At 26.9% G+C, this 17,572-nt stretch overlaps 3 protein-coding genes across 3 annotated transcripts; 1 reads left to right on the forward strand and 2 right to left on the reverse strand.

The window, feature by feature from the left end:
* Positions 1 to 5,411: 5,411 nt before the first annotated feature.
* Positions 5,412 to 6,039, reverse strand: LOC108345508 (stress-induced protein KIN2). The gene is made up of 3 exons (XM_017584082.2): positions 5,937 to 6,039; positions 5,775 to 5,843; positions 5,412 to 5,608 (listed from the first exon to the last, which is right to left on the reverse strand). The coding sequence occupies exons 1-3, from the start codon at positions 5,988 to 5,990 to the stop codon at positions 5,534 to 5,536; spliced, it is 198 nt and encodes a 65-aa protein (XP_017439571.1). The 5' UTR covers positions 5,991 to 6,039; the 3' UTR covers positions 5,412 to 5,533.
* Positions 6,040 to 9,709: 3,670 nt separating this feature from the next.
* Positions 9,710 to 10,348, reverse strand: LOC108345498 (stress-induced protein KIN2). Its single transcript, XM_017584076.2, has 3 exons — positions 10,248 to 10,348; positions 10,087 to 10,155; positions 9,710 to 9,919 (listed from the first exon to the last, which is right to left on the reverse strand). The coding sequence occupies exons 1-3, from the start codon at positions 10,299 to 10,301 to the stop codon at positions 9,845 to 9,847; spliced, it is 198 nt and encodes a 65-aa protein (XP_017439565.1). The 5' UTR covers positions 10,302 to 10,348; the 3' UTR covers positions 9,710 to 9,844.
* A 3,170-nt stretch (positions 10,349 to 13,518) lies between these two features.
* LOC108343899 (disease resistance protein Roq1) lies at positions 13,519 to 17,364 on the forward strand. The gene is made up of 5 exons (XM_017582331.2): positions 13,519 to 14,079; positions 14,188 to 15,301; positions 15,439 to 15,729; positions 15,818 to 16,612; positions 16,709 to 17,364. Exons 1-5 carry the CDS (start codon positions 13,610 to 13,612, stop codon positions 17,324 to 17,326), a joined length of 3,288 nt encoding a protein of 1,095 aa, XP_017437820.1. The 5' UTR covers positions 13,519 to 13,609; the 3' UTR covers positions 17,327 to 17,364.
* The last annotated feature ends 208 nt before the right edge of the window (positions 17,365 to 17,572 follow it).

The following is a 17,572-nucleotide window of genomic DNA, read 5'->3' on the forward strand; positions in this document are numbered from 1 at the left end:
AAAATATCAATTTTATTATAATCTATATCTTGCGCGACCTTTTTCGAGTGATTACTTTTAATTTTAATTTTATTTAGTTCATTTATTTTGTTTTTTAATATTCATTAGCTACTAACCTAAATTTGTTTTATAATAAATTTATAATATTTTAAAATATGTTAAAGATATTTGACTAAAAGTAATAAAAATTTATATTATATAATTATAAGTTACTTTTGTGAAGTTAAATAAAACTTAAAATATTCTATTTTTTTAAAATGATATCAAAATTATTATAATAAAATTTGTTATTTTATTAAGTATATTATGCTAATCATTATCATACTATTTATTAATATCTAAGTTTATATTTAATGAAAATAAATGAAAGTTTCACGTTAACTAACAAAACATATTTATTATATATAAATTAGTTCAAAGTTTTTTTTAGTTTGATAAGATTGATTTAAAAAGTTAAAATTTACTTATTAAGAGAATATGTCAATTTTTCTAATTTTTTTTACATAAGTTTTTTTAACTTTTATGTCTAATGTTAAATTGACTTTTTTATTTTAAATACTTCTTAATTTAAATTTCAAAGTATTTAAACCAGGTACTTTATAAGTACCTTGTAGCATTGTTGCTATACAATTATGTGCAGTAGATTGAACTCACATATGTTCATTATATAGTGGCCAACCAGTTCTACTGCTCCAGGGCATTTAGGTGCTTTCCATCCACTAAACAAACCAGAAAACGTTGGTCTTAAGCAAGATAATTTATATTATAATATGTAACCCACAAATTATGATACATTTCATATCATGATTAAAATTCCAATCACACCACTAGAGAAATATTATAGGTTTAAGTTTTGTTTTGTGGGTACATGTATAGATATAGCTTTTCATAGTCTTAGGTATAAACATGATTACACCTACTTCTCTCCATTATTGTTATTCAAAAGCACTTTTTTTATGACATTAGATACTAATTTCCTAGTTACTATGAAATCACAAACACCATCACCTGTCATATCCATTGTCAAAGGCTAAACACAAGATGAGATAGCTTCAGCTAAACCTAAAACTTAATTAACAAGATTATGAACAAATTAGATTCGGTACAAACAAAATTTTATATTAAATAAAATAAAAAATGGATATAAATTTATATACACATAAGAGATTTTAAAAATAAATTTATAAATATTAAACTCAAAGTAAACAACATCTTATCAGAGATTTATGTATGTGTGGTCTCTCTTTACAAATTATAATGTAGTGAAAGCAATCTAAAAAATTTCAATAAATTAGTTTTTGGTATAAAAATTATAGTTTGTAATATATGTTTTTGTAATAAAAAATATACTATAATATACAAAATTAAAAAAAAATAAAAAACTGTGAGGAAAGATCATTATATATCTGAGTTCAATCTATGATATGGACGTTCTTTTTTGCTGTATTTTGGCGCCCATCTCCTTTTTCAATTAATGTGAAATGAAGTACGGGTATATGCTGTAGCTATTAATCATCACGAGATTATGGAGATTTTGTCATATTATATAACTTGTCCTTTGTTTCTTTGTCTATTTTCTGCAGTTCTGCAAGCTCATCGATTGTCTGAAGGCACGCACTATTCACAAAGCTTAGTTTTACTTTTTCTTGGAAAATTCACTGACAATATATATAATTTGGAAAAAATATTCTTGATATAAAAGTAAATATATTTTGTTAAATTGTGAAATTTTATTTAATAACTATATATTTTGTTGAAAATATTATAATCATTTTAAAATTTTGATTGAATTTTATAGAAAATACTTAAAATTATAATTTCTCAATTAATTTTTATTTATCCAAATTTGACTTTGTTAACACTACAAAAGTAGAAGCTGATTTTTAATGTGACATATTTAACCAATATATTATTATAATTTTCATGTGCACATTTTTTATATAATAAAAAAAATGAATGTAATTAAAAATATAATATATTTAATATTACAATAAAAACTAATTACTCAAAAATGAAAAATTATAATTATATTAAAATATATAAAACTAATTATTAAAATAAATTACATTTTATTAATTGGTATACTCACACAATATTTTCTTTTCTCTGTATTTGATAATTATGTTATTTCTTCTAGATAAAGAATATTAAAAAAGAATTGTTAATGAACACAAGAAATAAAAAGAGATAAAATAAAAATATGTATAAAAGAAATAGTTACATAAACTAATTCCGTTATTATTTATTATTGTTATTTTTAACTACAAAAGCTTATCTTCTAAGTATGTGTGCCATATACTTTTATTTGATGCATTTGAATCCAAAATCATAATCACAATGTATGCAATTTATTTGTAACACAAAAAAAGAAAAATTAATTAAAGATTTACTGTAAGGCTAGCTTCTTCATGCATGTTCATAAATTTTTCTCTATATCTCATATAGAAAATTTTCATTCTATTTTTTTATTCTACAATCCAAAAAATATTTTCAGGAGCTTAAAATGACTTTCAAACAGTATAGTGTAAAAATTAGAAATAATTTTTGGATTGTCCTATTTGAAAATAAAAATAACTTCTAAATTATATAATATTAAACCAATTTTTTTAAAAAATTATATTATAGAAGTTAAAAGTATTTCTAAATTAGGTAATCTGAAATGATTTACAAATTATATAATTTAAAAATTATTTTTTGTTAATCCTTTTCCATTTTTATAAGTATTTTTTTATTTCAGAACATTTTTTATGTTCAGATTACAAAATTTAAAAAAAAAATTAAAATTTTATTTGTGTGGAGGTAAGGGAGAAATTTAGGAAAGTGCTGGACGAAGTTTCTTTCAGCCCATTAAGATACAGTCTTGTATGTGGGTAGTACAGCAAGCCCAACTTTCTATATCATCTAATGCCTATTAAATAAATTATATATTTAAGTCTCATTTAATTAAAACTAATTTGAATTTTAAGACTAATATCAACACATCTTTCAAAAATTCACATTTTCATGATTTTGAAATAAATAATTGTTTAATTTTATTAATTAAAATCATTTTTATTCAATAAAATTATTTTTGTAATGTAACAAAGATGTAAGATGTTCATTATGATTTAAAATATTTGTTTATTTTACTTAGGAGAATTAAACGATATAGGGAGTTTGATACCAAAAGTAGTTATATTTGTTATACACTAGAAGTGATTATATTCATCGAAATCTTTTCAAAGATCAATGAAATTCCTTAATGCCGTGTTCGCTTTAAGGTATTTACTGTTGTTGATGATTTGCAACGATGGATTTCAAATAATTTTTATGTTCGTTTCTATAGATTTGCGAGCGATGAAAAGAAGAGATTTGCGAGATGAAGTAAATTTTCAATTCTTCCTATCCAGCGCAGATTTGCAAGGAATTGTCATAAATTTCAATTTTACCCTTTATATAATGTATTTGATTGAAATGGATTCTTAGCATTAGCATAAATATTAATAATAATAATAATAAATTATTATAATAATAATAATAATAATTATTATTATTATTATTAACTTTAATTTTTTATTCTTTATAAATATTTTTACAATTAAATATAATATTAATAATTATCATTTTATGTTACTTTAATAATTAAGGATATTTCGGTAATCTTTAATTTTTATCAATTAAACAAATTTTTTTATTTGTCACATCAATCAAATCCTATACTAATTCTCACAAATGTTATCTCTAAATTCACTCTCAATTACCTCCAAATCCACTCAAATAAACACAAAAAAAATTCTCCTCAAATTCCCTCAAATCCACTCAATCACTCTCCCCGAAATCATCTCCCCCAATCACTTCTAAGTGAACACACCCTAAGAGTGCTTAAAGAAAAACTAGATATAACTCAGGATTGGATCACTATAAAAACAAGTTCTCTTCTTTGTTATCTTTGAGTGTTCAACATTATCTGCATATTATCTAATCTCTACAAATTGTGTCTAACACTAAATTATGAAAATAATTTTAAACTCTATTCAAATTCTCTCATTTCTAGAGTTTCCATGTAATTTGACATAGTTTCAATACTTTTTTATTACAAATCTTTCAAACTAACATATAAATATAAAATGAATTTTTTATAACGTTATCAACTATCGTTAAAAAAATAACATCTTTTTATGCTACTTGTTTCTATGTCAACTTTAAAATTGAATAAAAAGTCCATTTTAATCATTATAAAAAATAATCTTTATCAATTTGTGGTAGCTTTAAACTAACAACTTTCATTTTTGCACTCATCTTGTTATGTATAAAATATCTTATATTATTGACATCCTTTTTCTTATATTGATAATATTAATTTAAAATATATTTTTCGAAAATATTTTATTAAGTTATAATAATAATACCAAATTTAAAGTACACTTTTAGAAAACATTTGATTTATTATGTTAAAATCTTCCTTGAAATTCGTTGTATATTTTATAGTCTTACAAAATCAAAAAAGAATTAGTGTCTTCTATAATGAAGCATGTGTTAGAGTGTTATTTTTAACTAATGAAACTTCTTATCTTATATTATATGCCCTTTGATGATGTTAAACATTCTAAAACTTAATATTCTAATGATTATTTCTCAACTGAACTGTTTCATTTGCCAAGCTTAAATCCATAAATTAAAATATTAATTTATCAAAATTTAATATTATTTATTATGACAAAAACATAAATGTATCTCATTAAGACTAGACAACAAAAAATGTTATATTAGGTTATTAATGTTAAACGGTTTAAGAAAGACAGTTAGTCTAACATAAGAAAATAATTCTTGTGATTAAGTTCTACTTTTACTTCTCTTGACATTGCTCTTAGTTTTTTTTATTAATTTTATTAATATAAGAAACTCATTAAATATATTATAGTTTTTAATTTTAAAATAATAAAACAAATGTGTAACCTCACTTATTTTAGTCTAAGTCGGAAAACATAATAGAGTTATGAAATATAAGCAACTAAATTGAGTTTTTTTTATCAAAAGATAAACAAAACTGAATAAAATAAATAAAATACATTTTTTTTATATTTCAAGTTACAATTGGAATTATGATTAAGTTAAAAATGTTTCAATTCATCAAAAACAAATAGGAAAAAAATGGTTTGCCCTAAGAATTCCAAATTGTATAGAATTTAAAACAAATAGTAGGATTGAGAAGTAAGTTAACAGATAGATAAACTTGTTTGATCGTTGAAAGGAAACATGAAATAGTATATATATAATCAATTGCTAGATCTTATTGTAACCTTGTTTTAGAACCATTCAAATTTAAAACTTTGAGTATTTGATCATTAAAGAATCTGGATTCCCATATCAAAGGAAAATGGTCACATTTAAAATAAAATGAAATGATACTTCTACAAATAGAAATAAGATGAATACATATGAAATAAAAAAAAAGAATAATGTTTCTACAAAATATGTAGATTAACCGGAACAATGTTTATTGATGGGAAGAGAAGTCGATTATAATTAACCATTAACCATCCCTTTAGCTTCATTAATTCTTTGAATTCAAAGTACTCTTGATAGAATCAGCAGCCTCTTGTGCCTTTTCCTTCATTTGTTGTCCACCCTATACACAACAAAATACACTCACTTTTATCATGCATCTTAATTTCTAATCCAACAACCATACAAAACTCTATTACATTCATATATCTATATGAATATTGCTATGGATTAAATGTTATGATAGGATTTGATTTGGATAAAAGTTGAGAAATATAGGATAGAAGAACCTGTTGCATAGAGTCTTGAGCAGAATGAGCAACATCACTAGCCTTGTCCATCATGTTGCTAGCCTTTTCCTATAATATTATAAAAAACTTGTCAATGTTTTTTTGAATATCGAGAACGCATGAACATCAACACACTAGAAAGAGAAGAGGTTGAAGGTAGACCTGAGCTTGGCCCTTGGCTTGTCCAGCATTGTAGCTTGCGTTTTGGGAGTTCATCTTGTGTTTTAGATTGTGAATGAAAAATCAAATGTTGTTAATGAGTATTAATTTTTCTGATGCATACTTTCCAACTCTTTGTTGTTGTTTATATAGTTTCTCAATGTGTTGCATCTTTCAACAAGTGTTTATTCTCCTATTTTTTTGCACAAATTGTGATTCACACATTTTTCTCCTTCATTTGTGTTTCCAAAAACACATGTCAAACCAATTTTAGAAAGTATTTTTGGCACTTATTAAACATTAGTGATTTTAGAGAGAGGTAATATACCATTAATAAAATTTCTTGAATATTTAAAAATTAATAAATTTTCTTTTATTGAGAGAATAAGTATTTAATTATCTAGATATTAAGTGACTTGTCCTTCTTAAGGAGTGAGGTGCACTAGTTGCAAAAGCAACGTATAACGTCATGCGTTTAACGTCCAACCACTGAATAACCAACGTTAAAAATGACAGGTAGTTTTTATAAATAAATGCAATTGTAGAACGTCAAAGCCTCATTCAATTCGACGTTCTATGATGGTAATTATTTAAACCAGCGCGTCATTCTCTTTCTTCTTTATTTTAAACCACCAATAATACGTCCAATCCTATACGTCTAATCCTTACGTAATATTTGTCATTTATAAGCCAAAGAGTCACTTTTTTTTTATTTTTTTTATTTTTTTTTCTTTTTTCTTTTAAACAACAAATAATACGTTGAATTCTGTAAGGGCTTCGATGTATTATTTGTCAGTCAGAAGCCAAAAAGTAATCCTTTTTAATTCTTTTTTTTTTCTTTTAAACCACATATAATATGTCGAATTTTGTAGGAGCTTCGACGTATTATTTTCAGCCAAAAGTTTCCCCTTTTTAATTTGAGCGGGACATTGAAAATTCATTCACTTTATCTTAGCGCGCGAGACCCTCTTCTCTTCTCAAACTTTTCTCGAAGGAAGTTTGACAACCATCACATGTAATCTTTCTTTGATTTGATACAAATGCATGTTAATTAACTACTTTATGTATAATTTTCGTTTTTTTAACCGATTATTTTCGTGTTCTTGTCTTCATAGGCGCATTCTGCTTTCTCTCTCACTGATGGAAACACTTTATTGCGACGAACCCACCTTTTGAACGTTAGTTTTCGTTTTCGTTTTGAAGAACTTATTTGTTGAACTTGTTTGTTGTTATTTTTTGTTGAACTTGTTTGTTGTTGTTATTTGGTTGAACTTGTTTGTTGTTGTTGTTGTTGTTTAATTGAACTTGTTTGTTGTTTGTTATTGTTGTTTGTTGTTGATACTATACTATACGTTCATAGTTCATGCTTTATAAAATATCAAAAACTAAAAAATTGCTTAACGTCGAATATTAACAAAATTCGATGTGAATTTGATTAACCTTGAATTTTTTAAATTCGACGCCAATTTAACGTCTCCTGATATGGCATCGACCTTGAATTCGACGTGAAAGGCCAAAAAACAACGACATTATACGATATTTTTGTACTACTGGTGGTACAAAAGGTTCAAGATAGTAAATATATTCTTTTATGTACTTACCGTAAATTGTCATAATTAAATTAGAAGATTTGTATAGTTAACAATTTTATATGTATTTGATCACATTAACTTTTATTAAAGTTTAGAATAGTTTATGTATTAAATCATTAAGATACTATTCGAAAATCTGTCATGAATTTTTTATACAAGGTCTTTATTACAATAAATAAATAAATTAAATTTTTCAAGTGAAAAATGCTTTTTTTTTGTTATGCAAGTAGATAATTGAATAAATACATAATATTTTTAAGAGAAAAATGGACTTTTTATGATATTATATCTAATTTTCAGAAAATATAATACATTTTATGATGGTCAAAACTATATCTATCATGAAAAGTGCTACTTCTATGACAATTGTAACCAAAACCATACTAGAAAGTATGATTTTTTTTTTATTACGACTAGGGTGAATTACACTGACATATTTCAATATTTTATATATGATAATTTATTAAAATTGATATAGAAAGTGGTTTTTTTATAATGATTGTTCAACTATCATAGAAATTAAAGGTTTTTTATGTTCATTACATGTTGACTCAATTGACATAAAAAATCCAATTCAATTGTCATACGTTGTTGATATATTAGTGATTTTTAGCAATGGGTGGTAGCCTTTTAGCGTAACAATTTTCTTTTATTTATAATATATATATATATATATATATATATATATATATATATATATATTATAGAAAAAACGATCCATTGTATGATGGTTAAAACTATACATATATCGAAAATGTTATTTTTATGATAATTATAAATAACCAAATCATCATAGAAAATATAATCTAGATAAGTGAAATTTTAATTGTCATAAAAAAAAGTAGGGTGCAAAGTATGGCAAATTTCAACACTTTTTCTATTATAAATCTTTAAAACTAACATTGAATTTTCTGTAAGGGTTATTCAACTATCATAAAAAAAAAAGCAACATTTTTCTATGTTAGTTGTAGCTATGTCACCTTTAAAATTCATGTAAAAAAGTCTATTTTAGTTATGTATCATTACACACTTTTACCTTCATTTGATACAAAATATCAGTGTAAAATGATTATAAAAGTGTAAATTTGTGTATTTTTTCAATAAAAAAAAATAAAAAGTAAATAAAGATAGTATCAAATGAATGTAAAAAATTTAAGTGTGTCTAATAATCATTTTTTTTAATCATTATAAAAACTTTCTTTATTATTTGATGGTAGCTTCTAACTAACAACTTTCTTTTTCATACTCACTTTGTTATATATAAAATATCTTATATTCTAACGGTCCTTTCTTATATTGATAATACTAAATTTAAAATACCCTTTTAGAAAGTATTTGATTAATTTATATTGATAATACCAAATTTAAAGTACACTATTAAAAAATATTTGATTTATTGTGTTAAAATCTTCATTGAAATTATTATGTCAACTTTTGTATATTCTATAAGTCTTACAATAAAGAAGAAATTTGTCTCTTCTATAATAAAGTGTTGAGTGTTATCTTTGACTAATGAAACTTCTTATCGTATATTACATGAAGTTTTAGTGACGTTAAACATTGTAAAACTGATATTCTAATAATTATATTTCAATTTCATTTGTCAAGCTTAAATCCATAAATGAAAATTTTAGTTTATTTATTATGACAAAAAGATAAATGTATCTCATTAAAACCAGACAATAAAAAATGTTATATTAGGTTATTAATGTTAAACTGTTTAAGAAAGTAGACCTTTAGTAAAAAATTATTGAGATTGAGTTCTACTTTTACTTCTCTTGACATTGCTCTTAGTTTTATATTATTAATTTAAGAAATTCATATTAAGTATATTATAATTTTTAATTTTCAAATAATAAAACAAATGTGTAACCTCGCTCATTTCGGTCAGTCGGAAAATACATTAGAGTTATGAAATATGAGAAACTAAATTAAGTTTTTCTAATAAAAGATAAATAAAACTGAATAAAATAAATAAAAGACCGCTTTTTCATATTTCAAGTTACAATTGTAATTTGAGTAAGTTAAAAAGGTTTCAATTCATTACAAAACAAATAGAAAAAGAAATGCTTTGCACCAAAATTCCAAATTGTTTGCCTAATAGAATTTAAAACGAAATGTAGGATTGAGAAGTAATTTAACATCTTGTTTGTTTCTTGAAAGAACTCAACATGAACTAGTATATATATTATCAATTATAAATAAAATTAATTTATCTCAAATAAAAAAATATGTTTCTACAACATATGTAGATGAATAGAAATAAGATTTATTGAAGGGAAGGGAAGTCGAACATAATTAATTATCCATTTGGCTTCATTAATTTTTTGAATTCAAAGCACTCTTGATAGAATCAGCAGCTCCTTGTGCCTTTTCTTTCATTTGTTGTCCACCCTGCACACAACAAAATACACTCGCTTTTATCATGAATCTTAATTTCTAATTCAACAAACATGCAAAGTTTTATTACATTTGTATATCAATATGAATATTGGATCGAAGATGAATGTTACGAGATAATTTGATTTTGATAAAAGTTGAGAAATAAAGCATAGAAGAACCTGTTGCATGGAGTCTTGAGCAGAATGAGCAGCATCACTGGCCTTGTCCATCATGTTGCTAGCCTTTTCCTGTAATACCATAAAAAATTTGTCAATGTTTTCTAAATATCCATCATGCATAAATATCAACATGCTACAAAGAGAAGAGGTTGAAGGTAGACCTGAGCTTGGCCCTTTGCTTGCCCAGCATTATAGCTTGCGTTTTGGGAATCCATCTTGTGTTTTAAACTGTGAATGAAAAATCAAGTATTGTTAATCAGTGTTAATTTTTCTTATGCATATTTTCTTACTCTTTATTATTGTTTATATAGTTTCTCAATATGTTGCATCTTTCAACAAGTGTTTATTCTCCTCATGTTTTCTAGTACAAATTGTGGTTCACACTTTTTTTCTCCTTCACTTGTGTTTTCAACGACACATATCAAGCCAATTTTGAAAAGTATTTTTCATATGATTAACAAATATACATATATATATATATACATATATATATATATACATATATATATATATATACATATATATATATATATATATACATATATATATATATATGGGTGTTTCATATCTTAAATATTTGTGACGTTTAGAGAGAAGTAATATATAATTATTAAAATTTCTTGTATATTAAATAATTAATTAATTTTATCTTTTATTCATGGAATAAGTATTTGATTACGTAGATATTAAGTGACTTATCTTTGTTAAGGAATGAAGTGTTACAAAGGGTTCAAGATAGTTAACGTATTCCTTTAAGTATTTGTCGTAAATTATCATAATCGAATTAGAAAATATTTATAATTAACAATTTTATATGTATTTGATCACATTAACTTTTAGTTTAGTAAATAGTTTATGTATTATTAAATATATAAGTTTAGAATAGTTTATGTATTTAAATCATTAAAGATATTATTTGAAAATCTGTCATAGAAGTGAATTTTTTATATAAGGTCTTTGTCATGCAAGTGGAGAAATAAATAAATAAATTTTTTTAAGAGAAAAAATACATTTTTTGTTACGCAAGTAGAAAATTGAATAAATAAATATCTTTTTTAAAAGAAATTGTTATGTCATTATATATAACTGTTACAGAAAACAAATACATTTTACTGCCAGTATAATTTTAACTGTCACAAAATGTAGGGTGAAAGACATGTAAATAACATCTTTCAATACTTTTTACATAACAAATCCTTAAAACCAAGATAGAAAATGAATTTTCTATAATGATTCTTCAACTATCATAGAAATTAACGATTTTATATGTTTATTGTATCTATATATTGACTCTAAAATCAACACAAAAAGTTCATTTTAATTTTCAAAGTGTTTGCTATATTAGTGATTTTGATGAGTTGGTGGTAGGCTTTTAAGGTAAAAACTTTTTTTTTGGCACTCATATGTTATATATATATAAAATACCTTGTATTATGAACATCCTTTTCTTGTATTGATAACAACAAATTGAAAATACATTTTTCAAAAAAAAAGTTTAGTTTGCTGTGTTAGAATCTTCATTGAAATTCATGAGTCAATCTTTTGTGCATTTTATACATACTTACCCGTTGAAAAAGTAATGTGTACATTGAACGTTACATCTTTACACAATGCATTTTATTATATTATATCTCATTATTCTAAAAAAGCTTTTGATATTGTTTAATATATTTCGATTTAAAAAAAAAAACAAAATCTATTCAAATGTAGTGACATTTTTGAAATTTTTGTACAACTATAAGCTTTCACTATAAAATAATTCAATCATATTTTGGTATATGATTTGGTTTTTTAAAGAATCAATGTTTATAACTTTTGCAAATAATTTCAAAAATTTTACTTGTGGTATTTTTATAAATATTTACACAACTATATGTCTTGGTTCTTTAAAGAATCGAGACCTATTCATCTGCTAGGATTAAAATTACATTTTCATCAAATTTTTTTTCATTTGTGTCGCATTAGTTTTTTATTACAAGATTCACTTTGCTCTCTTCCTCGTCGCCAAACACGAATTACGTTGTCACTTTAGTCATTATTCTTTCACTCTCTTTCCGTCCCTTTCTCAAAGTGTGTCGCCGCATTGACATTACAAACATTCCTTTTCTTTCCATTTCGAAAATGGTTAAAATTTCGTTCTTTTGTCTTGCATTTTATTTTCTATTTCATAATTTGTTGTTCTTAATGAAAATACTTTTTCTAATCTCTTTTGTTTAACATGGAAGTGGAAAAGTTAATAATGACTCTATTTCTTGATAGAAAACATGTTCTATATATAAAGATAAAAAGAAATTAGATTTTCTTAAAAAATAATATAAGAATAAGTTTTCAGTTCTTATTTAAAAAAATAAAAACATAAAATAAAGAATATATTTTATGAACTCAAGCTTAAAGTTATATATTTTTTACTCGTTTTAATATACTTTTTTTTTGTAAAGAACTAAAGTATAGTTTCTAAAAATTAATCGATGCAAAAGTTCCACGGCTCATCGAAGGTAAGTTTAAAAAGAGTACATTTTCCTCATCTTTTAAATTTATAATGCACTCTAATTTCTTCATTGCCTTCTTATTTCTTTTACTTGTTTTTCTTTGCAGAAGTTTGAGAATCTAACGGCCTTGAATTTTGACGACTGCAAACTTTTATTACGAGTACCTGACCTATCAAATCTTTAAAATTTTAACTAATTCCATTTTACATTACTTTTAAAATATTTTCTCAATTCAATTCATGACCTCTGTCAATTAATCATTATCAATTCTATAGTATTTATTTTCGCTGAAAAAAATTTAGAATTTTTAGAATATCAAAATAAAGAGATTTTTTTGGATTAACTTATAAGGTATTTTTAGTATTTTTTTATAAACTAGATGAAAGTAAAACTTCAGTGCTTTAATAATTCCTTGAAGTTTTATATCTTTTTCTACAACATGGGATCCTCTTCTTAATGTTGTTTGTCATTAAAATGTATCTAGATTTAAATTTAAATATAGACAAACCCCAATACAATATTAGAGTATAGGAAGCAAAAGTCCCATATGAACTACGATTAGGTGGGGCCAATAGGTTGGATTTTTGCTATAAAATTGAAGTTATCCATAGAATCATTATCAAATTCTAGAATCAAAATTTTAAATCAAGAGAAACTACTTTTATTTTTTAAAATATTATGTAATAAATTAAGTTTAAAATTGATAGAAAATTAATTGAAAATAACAATAAACATATAATCAACTTTTAGATGACCAAAGAGAAGAAAGATTGAAATTGAGAAAAACTAAAAAGCATTCACAATTGACCAATATAGTGAGACAAATCAGAAAGACCGAAACAAAGATATTTTCCAAAAGTTTCAGAAAGACCGAAACAAAGATATTTCCAAAAGTTTCACGCGCTTTAACGTACAGTACGCTAATTCCTGCTTGGCTCTTGACTCTGCATTACCTTACATTTCAATCTTGGAATTTCATGTTTATTCAAAGTTTGATTCCATTTACAGTCCTAACACGCTAACAATTTGTTCTAATGGCAACTCTAAGTTCCCGTAGATTCACGTACGATGTGTTCCTCAGCTTTAGAGGGGAAGACACGCGTTATGGTTTCACCGGTAATCTATACAGAGCTCTCTGTGACAGGGGACTTCACACTTTCATCGATGATGACAAACTTCAAAGCGGAGACGAAATCACACCAGCACTTCTGAAAGCAATTGAAGAGTCTAGGATTGCCATCGTTGTACTCTCTCACAACTATGCTTCTTCCTCCTTATGCTTGGATGAACTCACAACAATCCTTCACTGCCAAAGTGAAGGGCTGTTGGTTATACCAGTGTTTTATAAGGTGGATCCTTCTTATGTCAGACACCAGAAAGGTACCTACGAAGAAGCATTGGCTAAGCATCAAAAGAGGTTCAAAGCGCAGAAGGAGAAGTTACAGAAATGGAAGATTGCTCTGCGTCAAGTTGCTGACTTCTCTGGCTATCACTTCAAAGATGGGTACCCACCTTGCCGATCTTCTTATTTTATTGAAAATTAGTATACGTATCAAGACATGGATACAATGCCTCTAGTTTAACTTGATTAAAACTTCAATTTTCGGAACAGGCATGAATACCAGTACGAGTTTACTGAGAGAATTGTTGAACGGGTTTCCAGGGAGATTAATCGTGCTCCTTTACATGTTGCGGATTACCCAGTTGGCCTACTGTCACAGGTGCTGCAAGTCAAGAAACTTTTGGATGTTGGATCGGATGATGTTGTCCACATGATAGGGATCCATGGAATGGGTGGGTTAGGAAAAACAACACTTTCTCTAGCAGTTTATAATTTGATTGCTGATGATTTTGATAGTTCATGTTTTCTTCAAAATGTAAGAGAAGAATCAAATAAACATGGGTTAAAACACCTCCAGACCGTCCTTCTTTCTGAACTACTTGGAGAGAAGGACATCAACTTAGCAAGTGTGCAAAGAGGAATTTCAGTGATACAACAAAGGCTTGGTAGAAAGAAAGTTCTCTTGATTCTAGACGATGTTGACAACAGAAAGCAGTTACAGGCATTTGCTGGAAGATCTGATTGGTTTGCTCCCGGCAGCAGAGTTATCGTTACCACTCGGGACGAACAGCTGCTAAAATGTCATGAGATTGAAAGAACTTATGAGGTGAAGGAATTGAAAAAGAATGATTCTCTTCAATTGCTTATATGGAATGCTTTCAAAAGGGAAAAGGTCGATCCAAGTTACGAGGACGTGTTGAAACGTGTAGTGACTTATGCTTCTGGTCTTCCATTGGCTTTAGAAGTAATAGGTTCCAACTTGGTTGGAAAAAGTGTAGAAGAATGGGAGTCTGCGATTGAACATTACAAAAGAATTCCAAACGGTGAAATTATAGAGATACTTAAAGTAAGCTTTGATGCTTTGGGGGAAGAAGAAAAGAATGTCTTTCTTGACATCGCCTGTTGCTTGAAAGGAATTAGTTTGAAAGAAGTTGAACAAATACTTGGTGTTCTTTATGATAACAACATGAAACATCACATTGGGGTGTTGGTAAAAAAATCTCTCATAAAGGTTGGGCGTGAAAGGTTTAATGTAATTGAAATGCACGACTTGATTGAGGACATGGGTAGACAAATTGACCTGCAAAAGTCACCCAAAGAGGTAGGGAAGCGCAGGAGATTATGGTTAGGGAAAGATATCATTCATGTTTTAAAAGACAACAAGGTAAGTAAGTTTCATCGATGATTTAATATTTTTATGTCATCTGTTCATATCATAGTATTTTTTTTCTCTTAACAATTTGCAAAGTTCTCTTAACACGGGAATTTTTTGATTCGTGAATGTGACTTTTGCATTAACAGGGAACTAGCGAAACTGAAATCATATGCCTGGATTTGTCTATATCTGAAAAAGAAGAAACGATAGAATGGAATGCCAACGCCTTCAGAAGGATGAAAAACCTTAAAATACTTATCATTAGAAATGGTAAATTTTCCAAAGGTCCCAATTATTTTCCGGAAAGTTTGAGAGTACTGGAATGGCATGGATACCCTTCAAATTGTTTACCATCAAATTTTGATCCGAACAAGCTTGTGACATGCAAGTTACCTCACAGTTATTTTACGTCATTTGGATTCCTTGGCTCATCAAAGGCAAGCTTAAACAGTGTTTTCCTCATCTTGTAAATCATTAAAAACAACATAAATATCTCAACTTTTTTTCTCTTTGTTTTCTTTGCAGAAGTTCGAGAATCTAACTGTCTTGAATTTTGATGAGTGCAAATTTTTAACACAGACACCCGATATGTCTGATTTCGGAAATTTGGAGGAAGTTTCATTCAAAGATTGTGAGAGTTTAGTTAAAGTTCACGACTCCGTTGGTTTTATGAGTAAACTTAAAATATTGAATGCGGAAGGCTGCATCAAGCTTATGAGTTTTCCACCTCTCAACTTGCCCACTCTTGAAAGACTAGAACTTTCATATTGTTCGAATCTTGAGAAATTTCCAGAAATACTAGGAAAGATGGGAAACATAAGGGTACTTGAATTGGAGGAGCTTCCCATTAAAGAATTGCCAGTGTCGTTTCAAAATCTTATTGGACTCGAAGACTTATTCTTGTCATGTGAAATTGTTCATTTACCAAGTAGCATTGCCACGATGCCTAACTTGTTTGATTTTAGTGTTACTAATTGCAAGGGGTGGCAATGGGTAAAATCAGAAAATGCTGAAGATAACTTAGGCTCAGTGGTTCCTTCAAAGGTAGATTGGTTTTCGGCCTTGTCTTGCAACCTGGATGATGACTTCTTTTCAGCAGGTTTCATGCGGTTGGCACAAGTGCGTAGTTTATTTCTACGGTACAATAATTTCACACACCTTCCTGAATGCATCAAAGAATTTCACAACCTCTTCACTCTTGATGTGAGTCATTGCAAACATCTTCAGGAAATCAGAGGGTTTCCACCAAAACTAAAACTTTTCAAGGCAATAAACTGTATATCCTTGACTTCCTCCAGCTTAAGCATGTTGCTAAACAAGGTTTTGTTTTGCTTTTGAAATTTATTATTGATAATACATAGTGCTCTTAATGTTGGTAAGCTAATGAGTTCTTTATGAATTATGTATGACTAGCAGCAACTGCATGAAGCTAGAAAAACTGAGTTCTGGTTTCCAGGAGCAAGTTTTCCAGAGTGGGTTGATCTCCAGAGTAGTGGACCTTCTTGTTCTTTCTGGTTTCGTAATAAGTTTCCTGCCAAAGTTCTTTCTCTTCTTATAGCACCTGTGGGTGATAAAGATGAGTTTGGTTTCATTAGACCTATGGTGTTCATTGATGGCAAAGTTCAAGAATCACGAGCCTTTTATTTCGAGGAGATAGAGAGGATGTTTGATTTCGATCAAACATACCTCTTTGATCTACGAAAGCTACCAATCTATATGAATTTGTTTGACTTACCTTTAGAAAAGGAATGGAAGCATGTGAAGGTTACATATGAAGGTGTTATAGAGACCTCAATTGTTAAAGCAACAGGAATCCATATATTCAAAGAGGAAAACAGCATGGAAGACATTCGGTTTGATGATCCTTGTACCAACAACAAATTAGACAAAGATCTCAACGCTTCTCCATCACAAAACCACTTGTTAAGAACCATAGGTTTCTTCATGTGCAAATTTTTCATAGGCCTTTTTCTTTTTCTTTTTGGTGCTTTTATTTTTTATTATATTTACCGGCCTCAGCACCAACCCAACTAGGGTATGAGTGGAATATTTCCTTTTTTATTATATATATATATATATATATATATATATATATATATATATATATATATATATATATATGTATGTATTTCGGGTAGGGTTGAAATCCTTGTCCTTAGTGTGGGTGTGTGGGTGAGTACATGTTAAAGGTATTCTGATACTTAATTCAGTTATTTACTTAATTATTATGTAATAAAAATGAGTAATCATAATTTAAAATTATCTATCTGGTTTGTCATA

The sequence above is a fragment of the Vigna angularis genome, chromosome 8 (genome assembly GCF_016808095.1).
Source record: "Vigna angularis cultivar LongXiaoDou No.4 chromosome 8, ASM1680809v1, whole genome shotgun sequence".
Taxonomy (NCBI): Eukaryota; Viridiplantae; Streptophyta; class Magnoliopsida; order Fabales; family Fabaceae; genus Vigna; species Vigna angularis.

Bases quoted from the DNA above. Each gene is read 5' to 3' on its own strand.
- LOC108345508 (XM_017584082.2), bottom strand. From the start codon at position 5,990: ATGAACTCCCAAAACGCAAGCTACAATGCTGGACAAGCCAAGGGCCAA. The intron at 5,844-5,936 runs GTCTACCTTCAA...ATAATATTATAG, and splicing joins AAGCCAAGGGCCAAGCTCAG to GAAAAGGCTAGCAACATGAT. The intron at 5,609-5,774 runs GTTCTTCTATCC...TGTTGTGTATAG, and splicing joins CTCAAGACTCTATGCAACAG to GGTGGACAACAAATGAAGGA.
- LOC108345498 (XM_017584076.2), bottom strand. From the start codon at position 10,301: ATGGATTCCCAAAACGCAAGCTATAATGCTGGGCAAGCAAAGGGCCAA. The intron at 10,156-10,247 runs GTCTACCTTCAA...ATGGTATTACAG, and splicing joins AAGCAAAGGGCCAAGCTCAG to GAAAAGGCTAGCAACATGAT. The intron at 9,920-10,086 runs GTTCTTCTATGC...TGTTGTGTGCAG, and splicing joins CTCAAGACTCCATGCAACAG to GGTGGACAACAAATGAAAGA.
- LOC108343899 (XM_017582331.2), top strand. From the start codon at position 13,610: ATGGCAACTCTAAGTTCCCGTAGATTCACGTACGATGTGTTCCTCAGC. The intron at 14,080-14,187 runs GTACCCACCTTG...TTTTCGGAACAG, and splicing joins GGCTATCACTTCAAAGATGG to GCATGAATACCAGTACGAGT. The intron at 16,613-16,708 runs GTTTTGTTTTGC...TATGACTAGCAG, and splicing joins TAAGCATGTTGCTAAACAAG to CAACTGCATGAAGCTAGAAA.